Genomic DNA, 15,350 nt, shown 5'->3' on the forward strand with positions numbered 1-15,350 from the left:
TTTAGCAATAAAATCCCAGCATAACCCCAGATGTCCCGTTCCGTGCGTCCCATGCTCAAAACGGATCCGGGTTGAGTCGATCACATGTAGTTCCCTCACCCGTACCGCCATTGCTAATGCCAAGAGAAACCATTGTTCCTTTGGTGAGAGTCATGAAATGAGGCAAGCTCCTCACAGCGATAGCCTGTTCGCAGAGCTCTCTATACTATACCGAGAGTGTAACGAAGGTGTCACTCGCTGGGAAGGAGCTTGAAAATGAGGATGCAATGAGGGGCTCGAAGGGGGCCCTCGCAAACCTCGAAGTACCACGTTCAAGTCCCAATCAGGGCGGAACTTGGCCTTCTGATCCTCAAGCCTGAATGGGCATAATATGGCCTGTAGTTCCGTGACCTTAATCACATTGTGATTTTCCGGAAACGGCCAACACTAAGATAATTGCAGCCAATTACGTAGCAATGGTGCTACCTTCCAAGTGTTTTGGGGTACGCAAAGTAGGAGGTATTCCTCTAGGAATTGTGACGCAATCGTAGGGTCTTGATTCTTTTCTTCCCTGTAAAAAGTCTCAAGTGATCCCCACTTGTCATCGTATAGTCTCTGGGAGAGTAACAATGAACTAAAGCTATAGCTTTGCTGCCCGTGTCGAAATAACCCTTCGCACTTAAACGCCTTTTAAAGACGAACCATGCGTGCAGACGTTAGGTGAGGCAATTTTCTGTTGAGGGTGGATGAGTAGGTTGGACGACTGTGAGAGGGGTAGTAAATCATTTTCGGCTAGATTTTTCCAAGCTTGACGAACTACCCTCTCGCCGGTTACCAGGGTGCGACCAAAGGAGAGATCGAGATACCTTGTCTCCTTGATCCCCTGTATCACCTTGGGAAGTAAAAGTGGTGGCAGAAAAGTGTAAGTTTTTTGCCCTTCCCAAGTGATACTGAACTCGTCCACCGCCCAAGTCTGCGGATCCGGCAACGGGGAGATATACGTCATGAGTTGGTGGCCTAGGCAAGTAATAAACAAGTCAATATTTGGTTGCCTGAATTCCTGAAGCAGTAACTGGAATGCTTCTGTGAGAAATTTCCACTCGGTGGGAGCCACCCTGTCTGGACGTGATAAAGTATCGGCCAGTATGTTTCTACATCCGGGGATGTGCTGAAATATTAACTTTAGTCACAGCCGATCCACTACATGGAACAAATCTGAATGTCCTTAGAAGTAGAGAGTGGGAGTGTGTTGTTCCCCGATTGCACAGGCACCACACCGCAGTGCTGTTGTCTGTTGATATTGCGAGTCGGTTACTGTAGTTGATTCTGCCAATGTGATATAGCCAGAATTAAAGCTTCCAACTCCACTTCCATTGAGCGCCAGGCCATAGCCCTGAGCTTATCTGGTCTTGTAAGTGAAGACACCACCCCTGAAGGGGGACGTCCACAAACAGGTGTGTATTCGGGGAAAACCCGAATAAAGAGACTCCGCAGACATTCAACGCCACAAATTGAGGCAAGGCTCTAGCTTAGTCGGTAGAGTGATGGCCTTGAGTGGATCCTGACTCCTGATGTAAGGGTTCAGGAAAAAATTGAATTGGTCGCATTTGTTAGCGGCCCATGCTAGTTAACTCCTGTGCCGAGGTGATTAACCCTAGCAACACTTGCCACTGGCAAAGTGTGTGTGGTTGGTGTAGAGTAGATGACAACAGAAGTAGAAACTTGTGCCATCTGTCCCTCGGTACAGATAAGATATCCTGGTCTGTCTAGAACAGGTCTCCTATGAACTGAAGTCAATAGGAAGGAGAATACTCCCGACTTCGCCTCGTTGATTGTCTATCCCAGTTATTGACATGTGTTGATGATACAGTAGACCGCCCTCCATCTACGACTCGAACCAAGTGTTCATCAAGTGTAGATAGTTATTGGCTTCATTACTCCTGTAAATAGCCATAAGTGTCACTGACATGTCAAATGGGAAATACTACCATTGGTAGTGAACCCCAATGAACTGGACCTGAAAAGTCTATGGATGGGATGGATAGTCGAGACTGATCAAGACTCAAACGTTCGTTGAACACAGAGAGATTGTGGATCATTCTCATCTTGTCTGGGTCCTTCATGAGTACCAGGTAGGTGTGAGGATAAAACCCTGGTGTAAAGACTGGGTTGTGAACCCACTCTACAGCTCTTCTTACTAACAGTATGTCTATGTTGGATTTTCCCAATCAAACTGTGGTCAACGGTGGGGTTATCTCTACCCTTATACGGACACCATGATATAGTGCGATAAGTACGAAATGGTCCTTGAGACTTGTCTCTGCCACTCCCTTTCCCAGTAAGGGAATGCTGGTCTTCCCTGAGAAACGCGCGTCTAGGCTTATAATTTCCTGACTTGCCAGCCCGCTTAGACTTTCCAAGCTTTTTGGGAACTTTGACGTGCGTGTCTGCGATCTGTTCATTGAACAGGGCAGTAGATGACCAAGGTTGACGTAATAGACTGCCCTTGAAACCAGAATCTCAGTTGGAAACACTATAAAGTCTTGGGTGTAACGGTAATCTCCGTCAGAACGGTCTCAAGATGAATTTTCCTGTGGTCAAACTGACGCTGTAGGAAAAACACCATAGTTTGGAAGATAGGGTTATCCTCTAATAGATTCTGATCCACTGCAAACATTGACAATATTGGTCGCTTAAATGACGGAGCAAATGTGAGTTTTGGAGAAGTCTTCCTCCAATGACCTCGTGGTGTCCCTCTTATTTACCCCGTTATCAGGGGAGGGCATTACTGAGATGGTCTGCTACCCAATCGGGTACATGTGCTAAGCTGATCATGTGCCGGTTACATAACTGAGTACACTGTAAGCCTTTGGGCTAACGTCATTGTAGGGACCTTGATTGGTACGCAGACGCTGCGTTCAGCGCAGGTCTGGATATATTGGAACAGCGCTAAGCTGATTGTGCGTTGCTTGCGTAATAGGAGTGCTTGGGTTGTAGTCAAGTGCTGCGCTCGGCGCAGATAAATGAGACACAAAGCTCAAAGGTATTGACTGGATCAAGGCTTGCGTCTAATCTACCCCAATCATAGCATCTTGATACGCTGGTGCTGTCGCCGACGTCGCAGATTAACATACATGTATCTGGAAGTGTCCGGCGGCTGAAAAAATAGGAGCAGTTATGATACTCACAAAATCCTCCGGTATTGTTGATTTCTGTAGATCGTGTACTTCTGCAGTCACAGGCGTCATAACTGCCGATAATAACGGTTGGGTGGTAATGACCGAACCATGTCTTTCGCTATTCTGCGATAGTGACATTCCTCTCGTCTCACGACGGAATAACTGCAAAATATGATTGTGAGTAACCTGCTTTCATATAGTAAACTCGTTGGATTAGAGATTTACACAAAAATTACATTTTGAATTTTGGCGAGCACATCTACGTGCATGCCTAGGACCGTGGATAAAGATCTTTGGGCGATTATTCCACGACAATATGTACACCACGCAAACATAAGTTACGCAATTAAACCATTGAAGAAATGGTACTGGAAGAATGCCGTAGAATTTAACAATAATCTATCGGCAAAAATACGAATTGCAAGGGTATACAATATTTTTATATGCGCAATTCAATGTAAACCAAGGCTATTTACATTTAGAGATTGGAGAGCACATCTGCACGCAAACCAACCAACGTGGATGATAATCTTTGTAAGGTTTTTTCCACGACAATTAGTACAATGCTCAAAGGTTTGTTATGCAGTTAAACCCTTGTTGATGAGACAATACTGGAAGAGTGCCGAAGAATTGAACAATAATCTATCGGCAAAATTATGAGTTGCAAGGGTATACAATATTTTTGTATGCGCAATTCAATGTAAACCAAGGGTATTTATATTTTCATGTAGGGTTTGGAGAGCACATCTGCGTACAGACCAAACAACGTGGATGATAATCTTTGTAAGATTTTTCCCACGACAATTAGTACCACGCTCAATCATAAGTTTACACAGTTACGCCATTGTTGATGAGGCGGTACTGGAAGAATGCCATAGAATTGAACAATAATCTATCGGCAAAACTACGAGTTGCAAGAGTATACAATAGTACATATGTACGCAACTCAATGTGAACCAAAAAGACCAACAAAAAACTACTTAATCGCATAAACATAGGTACGCAATAAAAGAATTGTTGATGAAGCGGGACTGGAAGAAAGCCGTAGATTTGATATTAATCTATCGGCAACCATATTTTTAACGAGTTGAAAAAGTATACAATAATTTGAGTATATGCAACTCACTGTTACGCCAAAGCTAGTAGTATTTAAGAACATAAGAATATGTTATACATACGTAGCTGAGAATTGTAAACAATATGACTACCTTGGCAGGCAAACGATTGTAACACAATTCAAAATGGCGGCGATTAACAATATTGTGGCAGGAAAAAAGACAAGAGTCTTTTCACGCCTAATTAATTCACATAAAACTACACAACATGGTGAAAGTAATATGAAAAGAATACATAACCCATCGCAGATCATTGTATTGTAGACGAAAACTGAAGGTCTAAAATTAATCCTAAAGGAGAGCTCCGCTGGGACACGTCCTAGCTGTGCTGCAACAAGCAGTGATGTGAAGATGACCTTAGGTGTCATCAAGGTCACAGGACAGCGACGGAAGGCCACTGATTGGGACTTGAGAACAACAATTTAATTTCTTCACCCAGGACCTTCGCAGCGCTGTCCTTCTAGTTGTCATAAGTAAGCAGTGAATGCATTAAGGAGTAATGCAGGATAAGTAAAAAATATATGGAATATGCAGCATGACACTGCCTTACGCCATACATAATGGAATATACTGCATGACACTGCCTTATGCTATACATAATGGAATATGCGGCATGATACAGCCTTTTGCTATACATAATGGAATATACTGCATGACACTGCCTTACGCCATACATAATGGAATATACTGCATGACACTGCCTTATGCTATACATAATGGAATATACTGCATGACACTGCCTTATGCTATACATAATGGAATATGCGGCATGATACAGCCTTTTGCCACACTGAACTGGATGTGCCGCCAACTTTGATAAATATTGCAGGCAGGAAATCTTATGTCATCTTCAGCCAAATTTCAGGGCATGATTTCCTAACAAGCTGTACATCTGTTTATCTGAATGTGTCCTAGCTTCCTCGGTCACCTGAAGCAGTTAGCACATACATGTTGATGTCATACACTCTCTACACCGTGTTTCCATGGTCCCCAGACTCACTGCACTCTCGGACACCATTGTAGCATGTAGTTATTGTCAGGCTGGTATTTCACCAATGAGAATGTTCTTAAAACATCAGTTGCAATCAGTTCATTTGTATCTCATATCATTTTTAGAACATGTTTTCAATAAACCTGCAAATGTTATCAGCTTACTATATACTGTGTCTGGCCGGAAAGGTATGATTGCATTTCCTTGGATGCATGTTTAGCTTGACCATTGTCTGATGTGAGAGATGAGCTTACCTGCCCATCACAGCAGTGCGTCTCCCACAAATATAAGACATTGAACACCATTGAAATACCAGCCTGACTATTGATGAAGCAATCCTGCATCACCATCTGGACTAACATTTCCCCCTCGGTACCTCCACATTGTTGTAATTAACAGCCTGGACCATGTGGACCCTGGGAAACACGAGTCACATGTATGCTGTTCCTCGACAATGAGGCTGTGTGTCAGCCATGTCTTACATGGTTCCAGGGCATTGGTTATAACAATGTGGACAAACTACTTATAAAACAAAGATGACAAATGAGTTTCACTGAAGATTTTAAACAAGCAAGAACACAAACATGCTGATGTCAAGCTTCATGCTAACATCTCAAGAATATCTGAATTGTGATTTATCAATACTTGGACATATAACCAAACCTTGCTGTAATGCTCCATAATAGCTTGGTGAAACACTGACTGCAACAGAAGCCACATCCCTTTTCCCCATTAAGAATATCTTCAATACTAAGCCTCACAGGTCACGCAACATGGTGAAATCTTCATACGTGGTTTGTGAAAGAGTTAAATATCTACTTGGATAATATAAAAACATTTTCCAAAACTATGGGTATTTTCCAGTGATATTCATGAGAATAATATATAGTAGAGCAATAATCTATCTTAGACAAGAAATGAGCATATGTGTTGATGGGCACAGTTTATCTGTCATGGACTCCTGCTACCATCTGAACCAAGACAAGGCCTGGAGTTCAAGTTCAGCATTAACAATAGCGGTCCATGTCAAAGACCAACTCATAGCCATAAGACTCTGCAGCTCACTTATCACAGATAGAATTCTTTTTTTGTTTTTAAAGATCAATAGAGTCAACAGAAAAGTAACAAATCAAACGACAAATCACAATCCCATGTTTCTTCATTATAAACATTCTCACTGCATGTCAATGACACATTTATACATAAAAAAACAGCCAATACCCTCTGTGCAATGGACCTGACAATATGATATCACACATTCTTTGCACATTCCACACACTTAATTCATGGTCATCTGAGCATTGATATAAAAACAAATGGCTGAGTAGTGGGCAAAACGTTTCAGAGGTCAACTTTAATTTCTTATAGAGGCTCTAAAGACAAAATATTTTACAAGTTGTAATATTACATGAATTTTGATATTCATGATATCAGAATACTTATTGCAACACATTGCAATTTCATATAAACCAGAACCCACAATGTCCCTCTTCTACATCTGAGGTGCGTGTTACCACTGCTTACCAATCAGAGTTATCTGTTCTTGATCCCTCATGACACTCTCATCAGTACATAGTTTGATATCGGAACAGGGACGGGATTTGTTGTGTCAGGATAATTGTACTATTATCACGGATACAGCATTAATGTAGATAAATTTTTATCCTGACACAACACATTGCAACGTTTATCCCACAGTTGGAGGTGGGATCTGCAGCTTGCGTTATTGGTAACAGGTGCCGGATTATGCCTGGACTAGACTAGATCATACATCCTTAATCTAATATGCCAAGTTATACTCCATGGTCAAGTATCTGTGCAGCTTCCGATATGTGACGCTCAGAGGATCAGAACTTCAAGTTTTTGCAAACAACCAACAAGAGCCCAACAGTCCCTGATTACTTACTGTGGCACATGGGAAGTATCTGGCACTCAGCAGGAGACTGTAATGACAATCTGAATGCTTTCACAAGTGTTGTGCTGGCATTCTCAAGGTGTATCGGATATCAACAAGAGCTTTAATAGTTGGCCAAGAAGCTGTCCATTCACCAAAGACATCTTTATGACATCTTCCAAGTCTTCCACGAAATGGACATAATGCAAGTTAAGCAATGTCATGCCCCAGTGCTGGTGACAGTTGCATCCTCCCCTAGTTGTGAGTGTTTCATGACAACATGCCCCATGAGGCCTATGTGACACTTGGCATCTGGTCCCCTGTTAAACTTTATCGGCATTACACAAAGGCATCATTTCCCCCAATACAAGCTGCCGTAACCAAGCATATGAAAAACAGTCTATTGGGTTAGAGACTGTTCCACTGTCTTCTATATCAGTTCGTATGGCTGTGACACCAGTTGGTGTTGGCCTACTCATAGGTCCCTGGCCATAGGTGTTTCTTCCAACCCTCAAGCTTCATCATGGCTCTTATCCCCATCACTGTGCTAGACCCAGAGATGCTAGGACGGGGGTGATGGCTCACAATATCCCTATGGTACCGCATGTAACTTCTTGACTGCTCACAGCAAGTAGTTAGCTATGAACATAGGATCAATCCTCTTGTCTTGCAGTAGAATCCCCTTTGGTGTCCTACGATACAGGAAAAGGAGTGGTGCTGGTGTAGCACAGTCCTGGTACACTAGCATCCGAGACACCAATGTGCTTGGAGTGCATGGAGAGTGAAGGCGCCTGTCCAAGTCAGGGAACAGAACCAGTCACCAATGCCATATCACGGTTGTGTCTCCATGGCAAGAAAGACATTTGCAGCCATGGACAAATCATTGACAATACAGATGCTGGTACAAAACAGTCCTGGTGGCAATGACATCCAGTGAGCCAAACACCTGGCTCAAGGTTGTAGATAGTATAGTGTAGATGTTGAAACATCTGTCCAGGGGAGGAAACAGCACCAGTCAGTGATGTCGTTGCCATAATCATCAATGCGGAGATTGTAACCATGGCTGCTGCCTCTCTCCACAAACTCTCCATCTACGCTTGCTGGGTCTTCCTCGGCTTGATATGCCATAGACAGATCTCAGCTTGCTCAAAGATGAGAAGGAAATAGGGATCAAGGGCAACGGTCACCCTGGATGTAGAAGAGGCATGTTTGGGGTTAAGTGTTATACGATCGAAGTGAAGGAGGAAATTTCTACAGGAAAAGAAATAATTAATTATCACAGCTACTCTTCATACTGATTACCTAAGAGCAAATGAAACTGCCATTGAAATATTTTGTCCTAAAGTACTTTTCACTATAATGATGTCATAAAATTCAACACATAAAAGTCAAAGCATTGTGACACAAGTAGAACCAAATGTTTGTAAATTTGACAATACTCCCTCTTGATCAGCTATGCAGTATTTCAGACTGCTCAGTCAGGAAAAACAGTGTTTGTGAGTGTCCATTGCTTGGGTTTAAGAAGAAGTTCCTTCAAAGACATTTTCTGTCATTCTAAATTACAAATTTCCAACCTAACAGATTTGACCAGAGTTGATTTAGGGGATGATTCAGAAAGAAAGCATCTAAAATGCCATGGTAAAAGTACTGCACAACAGACGATAGACCATACATAAGCTCACAAGAACCTTTGGTGCAGGTGAGGTTTAAACACATATCATCCTTCCTTATACATGATTGAGCTGTGTTTCAAACATGCTTCACATTTAACCCTTCCAGTCACTCACTTGAGCTGCTACTGGTTTCCATGTGTTTAACAGGCAACACTAGACAGAACAAACCTTCCAAATTACGCTCATCATTACTATGACAATGTTGTTGCCAAGGTTCTCACCTTCTTGACAACGCTATCTACTGACGAATCACGTGATTTGCTTGTGCCATTGATAACGCTAGACGACCTGCGTCTCTCTGCAGACTCCCCTGATCTGCGCCTATTGTCCAGGCTCCTCCGGCCACTCCGGACAGGAGCCGATGACTGGCGCTCCTCTACGCCTTTCTTTGACTAGTTGGGACAAAGCAAAGCAACTAAAGAGGTTAGAGCCATGCACACAAAGATTATAAAATATCAGACAGACACACATGCAGGAATGCACTTATTGCAATCAGAGACAACAGTTGAGCAGGTTGTGAAGCTAGTATCATGAATGACAGTATTGGCAATCCAAAAAGTTTGAGTGTGCCCAGCTGGCTGAGAACCATATCAAGTGCATCCCTGCTGAGTGAACTGGGAGGTAGATCATGCAAGTACAGGGGTGGAGGCGGAGGTTAACAGAACATTCAAGAGTCACACATGAAGTGTAGGGTATTTTAGCCAAGGATGGAAGCTCATGAAAGATGATCAACAATATTGTGTGCCAACACCTCTGGTTTTATAAGCAGAATGCCAGGTAAAGGCTGATGATTAGGATCACACAATTATACATTCAGTAACCTGTGATGCAGCACTTCACGTCATTAATAAAAAAACATATGAGTTCCCCTTTGCTGGTTTTAAGCACATTTTCATGCCTTCTACATTTCTGAAAGATTTATATTCTATGTTCTAGTAAATGTTTACACTTGTAAGCAGGGATCCAGAAACTGGTCTGTGCGCCGGACTTGGCCAGTTGTGAAATCAAAATGTCCTATTAGAAAAAATGCAAACCAGACATTTCGAAATTTGACAACTAGATATTTTCAAAAAAGTACTTGCTGGACATTACAATCTGAGACTGGATATCATAACTAACGATATGAAATAAAGAGGTGCAGCCAGACTGACATGTGTTTTTGTTATTGATTAGTGTATACACAGCATGCAGGGGTCACCGAGCGCTATCGGTCAACATCATATTATGCATGGTAAAAAACTACATAATATCCCTTCAGGGTATTCAGGGGATAACAAACTTCAATTGGCTAATAGAAAAGTGAAATTTGAGATAAAATATGAGTAGATATGATGATTCACCATTTAAATTGTATTTCCAGTTCTGCTTCACATTGCTTAATAAGCAGAAATGAAGATTACCGTTTATATTTTACGTAAACAAAGCTGGAAATAGCAACTCATTTTCTATTAAAAAACAGCTAAAAAACAAACAATAATATTACTTCAAGAATTTTGATGCAACGATCCAAAGAATTATATTGAAACCATTATATTATCATAAATATAGGGAATCAGAGAATTCCCTTAATTTATATCCTTATCCTGACACAACAGTATGCAATATTCCTTCTTGCTTCCATCATATACCAGTGTAGAACATTGTGAAAACAATCCTCACCAGAACACATCCTCCTACTACCTCGCTCCCAGCATGCTCCTGCTCTACTCATCACTTTTTCCATGATCACCCGTAGGCAGGTGACAAGTGGATCCAACGCTAGGGGGTGGACGGGTGGGGGTCATGACCTGTTGTGTCAGGATAAGTACAATACTCTGATTCCCTATATTTTTAAACCTCAACTGCATATCCCCATTTGCAATTGAGTTGTCGGGCCAGAGCACGGACTAGACTAGACTAGACTGCCATTTTGTCTTCAAACCATGGTCATGTTCAACTTCACTAGTCCCGTAATACATCACCACTATGCCTGGTTACAGGTAAGGCTGGGTCTTAATTATGTTGCAACTGGAGGTACTAGAATACGTAGGAACCTTGGTACAGAGTTTAATGCACAGATCTCGGAGTAGAAGTTGGCGAAAAACAACCTCGGACGATGTCTGTGACGGAGATGATGTTGTGGAGTGCCATTTAGGGTGCCAACACCAGAATTTCTTGTGGATGGGAAGCCCTAGGCGGATCCATGGCAGTATGGGCATAAGCCTGAAAAATGGTTGAATGTAACCAAAAAGGCAGAACAACGGAGACGAGGGATCGCTCATCAGGCAGTTGTCTATGTACGAACTGAAGAGGATTCCCCACTGATGTAGGAACATCCCTAGGGGCTTGCTGATACGAGTGAAAAGGGCCTGAAGAGAGGTTGGACTTTCCACTGGTAACAACAACCATTGCAAATAATCTGGAGATACAGACGGTGTGCGCTAAAAGAGGTGCTTGAGGCGCCTGCGGCATCAATAGCAGACAACAGAAGGCGAGGTGACATCGCCGAAGGGGCACAGGCAGTAATGGCTAGAGCCATCGTAGTACCCATTTGACAAGCTCCGTAGCAAACAGATACGTTGGAGGAGACGACCATGAAAGAGGCGACAAAGCAGGTGAGGTAGCCTGAAGGACGGAGTCCGAAGGTGTAATGTAGAAAAGGTCGGAGGATAAGTGGGTACACTCAGAGCATCGCTGGTCCAAGGAGCAGGGGACCAGTCAGTCAGGGCAAAGGCTGGGGAGGATCATGAGCTGATCGGCTCTACAATAACTCCGAAGGATGGCGGCGATTTCAGAAGCATTGGCAAGCTGGATACACAGAGGACCGAGTTAATGGCCGAGACAACTGGTAATGGAACGGTCTGACAAATGTTTGGTCTCGCATAAGTAGACGAAAAAATCAGCTATGAATGGAGTAGAAGCCACAGTAGGATCCATATCATGTTAACGACAATAAGTCTCAAAAGATAACCATTTCTGCTCATACAAGGAGGCCATAGAAGGGTGGTGCGTCTGACACGTAGCATGAGCCGCAGCTGTAGAGAAACCCCTAGACGTCAATGTGATCCAACAACTCTGGACACAGGTGTGGTTGACAAATGTATGGATTTCTGAGCAGACCTGGAAATACGGGAAGTCTTAAGTCTGGCTCTCCGGCGAGTCCGACTGGGCTAATTAGGCGCTACCAAAAGAATCTGGATGTTTCCTGTGGAGAACACGGGGAAGGAGCGCCAGAGGTGGAAAGGCATCTGCGTGGGGGTCCTTCCACTCCATGGCGAGTGCATCGTGATAAAAAAAACCAGAGCGTCTGGTATTGGAGACACAGACGTCTGCAGCTGGTTGTTGTAACGTGTGGCGTACAAGTCAACGTTTGGGTGGCCAAAGGTCTGGCAAAGCATCTGGAAAACATTTGGCTGTAACTGCCACTCCGTCTGGGCGGCCCTGATTGGACTGAGATAGGGCATCATGGAGAACGTTAGAAATGACCGGGATGTGGCGAGCTCTCACCTCCAACGGGACGCCGTCTTTGAAATGATAGACCGTGAACATGAGGTCAGGAGACTGTGAGTGAGTTCATCCCATCCAGTTGATGTAATGAGCAACCGAGACCTTGTCCGTCGCTGTCATGAGGCGAGTTCCGTCGCAACATCGTCCGCCATGTCTGAATGGCCAATATGTCTGCTTGAAACACCAGACAGTTGATGTGCCAGTGGAGAAACGGGACAGTCCACAATCCTGAGGCACATAGGTCCCTTAGATGGGTCCCCAACCCTTCTTTCAAAGCAGGTGGTGAGAGGGAACAAAGTCGGTCAAAGAGACCCTTTCGTAGATGTTCGACCCAAGGGTCCACTAATGGAGGTAAGACTTAAGCGAGGCTGGGAGAGCTACAACCAGGTCTGGCGTGTCCTGATCGACCCACGGTTGAAGAAAAATCTGCAGAGGATATAACTGCAGGGTCCGTGGCAAGTCAAATCCTACACTGATGTGAGCATGCCAAGTAGGCCAACTGTGAATCAGGAGTCCTGTCGACAGGTCTGTCTGGACCAGAGGCGAGGAGGAGACCTTGATGTGAGTTGAATAGCCCCTCCCCCGATGAAGTGAAGGGTCTGGGAGGGAATCAACTCTTGACTTCTCGAAGTTGATTTGCCAAACAAGATGGTGAAGAAATCGGTGGGTAAATCCGAGACGAGAACTCATCAGGCAGTCGTCTATGTACGAACTGCTGATGTAGGAACATCCCTAGGGGCTTGCTGATACGAGTGAAAAGGGCCTGTAGAGAGGTAGGACTTTCCACTGGTAACAATAACCATTGCAAATAATCCAGAGATACAGATGGTGTTCGCTTAAAGAGGCGCCTGAGCCTAAAGAGCGTCTAAAGGCATCAATAGGCATCAGCAGCAGACAACAGAAGGCGAGGTGACGTCGCTGAAGAGCACAGGCAGTACAGGTAAAAGCCATCGTAGTACCCATTGGACAAGCTCCGTAGCAAACAGATACGAGGAGGGGACGACCGTGAAAGAGGCGACAAAGCAGGTGAGGTAGCCTGAAGGACGGAGTCCGAAGGTGTAATGTAGAAAAGGTCGGAGGATAAGTGGGTACACTCAGAGCATCGCTGGTCCAAGGAGCAGGGGACCAGTCAGTCAGGGCAAAGGCTGGAGGGATCATGACCTCTTGAGCTCAACCAAAAAGAAAAACAAATCCAATCATAAATGTAGAGTGGAAGCAAAACAAGTCTGTTAACTACGGGCGATGAAGGAAAAAGTGATGAGTAGTGTAGCATGCTGGGAGCGAGGTCGTGAGGTGAGGATTGTTTGCACAATGTTTCTACACTGTTATATGATCGAAGCAAGAAGGATTATTGCATACTGTTGTACAAAAAAACAATGTATTCAAATATCATGTATTTTAGTCATAACGTTTACCATGTGTATTAAATATAATAAAAACCATAAGAGTACCACTTTGGAAAAGCTGATTGATATCGACAGATTTTTTCCCCGTATGGAACAAGTTGACTTGTTGCTGTTGAGACTTCCCACAGACTTGCAAAAACGCTATCTTGACATACAATAGTCAGACTACAGGTGAGGTGACTTTGCATCCAAGATTATTGCAGTTATATAGTGACGGGCATGCATTTGTGTGTGTGGCTGCTTTTACCTGTCCGGACTAATGCCGATTTTACAATGCTTGCCCATTGAGATACCATGCCAAAGTTTAACATGAGCACCCCACTCAGACACAGTATACTGACTCCCAGCTGACCAGTCCTTGTTTTGGCCCCTTAATACTGAGTGCCAGGCAGGGCAACAACAAGTAACATCTTTTGGTATGACGCGGCCGGGGTTCAAACCCATGACCTTCCACTCTCCTAGTGCACGGAGGCGGTCAGTCAAACCACAACAAATATGTCTTTTTATGAGTCAAGGTGTGGAATTTATTTGTTAATCCATTCTCTGTCAACTAAAGTTTATTACAAGGTGTCAATATCGGTAATCTGACCGTGATTGCTGTAAATAATGGTGAGTCACTTCACAAACATTTTTGCTGAAATTAATGTAAACAATATCGAATGAAATTCTGAATAATTTAAAAAAAATAAATTACAAACATAAGTCCATATATACAATAAACACTTTTGATTACCAGATAGTGTTATGCAGGATTAAACTGTGTAATTCAATACGGATTTGCTGACATGGTATTTCCGGTGTTATGGTAATGCTCACGGTAATGTCTTTAGTGTGTGGTGGGGAAAAAACATCAAAACTCACTGTGGTGTGTTTTATGGGAGAAAATAATGTGCACTACACTCCAGAAAATATGGGTTTTTCAGATTAAAAAAACGATGTTTTATTGGTCTGTTTTCAGTCGTACAAATGGGTATCTCTCATCTCTCATACGTCTAGTCGCACATTTAAAAGGAAGCCAGAAGCTGGAATGTAAACATTAAACTTGTTTCCGTCCGGTTGCGCACGCACCTCCCTATGACATGTCACAAATCTCGAAGAATAAGCCATCAAGCAGGACTGGACTGGATTACTTCCCAGTGGGGATGGCAGGATGGGAACGTACGACTGAAAACAGACCAATAAAACATCGTTTTTAATCTGAAAAACCCATGTTTTAGTCTGTTTTCAGTCGTACAAATGGGTAGAATTCGACGGAACACTGGAAGGAGGGTCGGGAAAGTAATCAGGAAGTGACCTCTTTCACGTCGAATGTACCAAGTTCCTCACCCCTGTAGTGACAATAGAACATTCTACTAGATGCACGGACGAGACAAGTTGTTTATCACGAACGCAGAGCATGGTTAATGCTCTTGGACACACACCTAATTATCGATGCGACAGGACAACTGCACGCGTCAGTTGAACTGCTATCGAAGTGTGGTCGACGTATAGTTAAGGTCCAGAGCAACTCGCAGTATACAAGGTAACTAAAACAGCATGGTTAATGCTCTTCGACCCACAAGTAACTATCGATGCGACAGGACAACTGCACACGTCAGTTGAATTGCGATCGAAGTGTGGTCGGGTA

The 15,350-nt window shown here is 43.5% G+C and overlaps 1 protein-coding gene across 6 annotated transcripts in view; it reads right to left on the reverse strand.

The window, feature by feature from the left end:
- The window catches only part of LOC124139819 (putative oxidoreductase GLYR1), a 107,023-nt gene that overhangs the window by 75,510 nt on the left and 16,163 nt on the right, over nt 1-15,350 (reverse strand). For 4 of the 6 annotated variants that reach the window (XM_046507166.2, XM_046507169.2, XM_046507168.2 and 1 more), the window contains exon 6: nt 9,053-9,223. The exons of the other annotated variants lie outside the window; for them this stretch is intronic. In XM_046507166.2, the coding sequence (XP_046363122.1) occupies nt 9,053-9,223 (171 nt within the window). The remainder of the gene's footprint in view (nt 1-9,052; nt 9,224-15,350) is intronic. 6 annotated transcript variants of the gene reach the window in all.

The sequence above is a fragment of the Haliotis rufescens genome, unplaced genomic scaffold (genome assembly GCF_023055435.1).
Source record: "Haliotis rufescens isolate VD_foot unplaced genomic scaffold, xgHalRufe1.0.p SCAF_7, whole genome shotgun sequence".
Taxonomy (NCBI): Eukaryota; Metazoa; Mollusca; class Gastropoda; order Lepetellida; family Haliotidae; genus Haliotis; species Haliotis rufescens.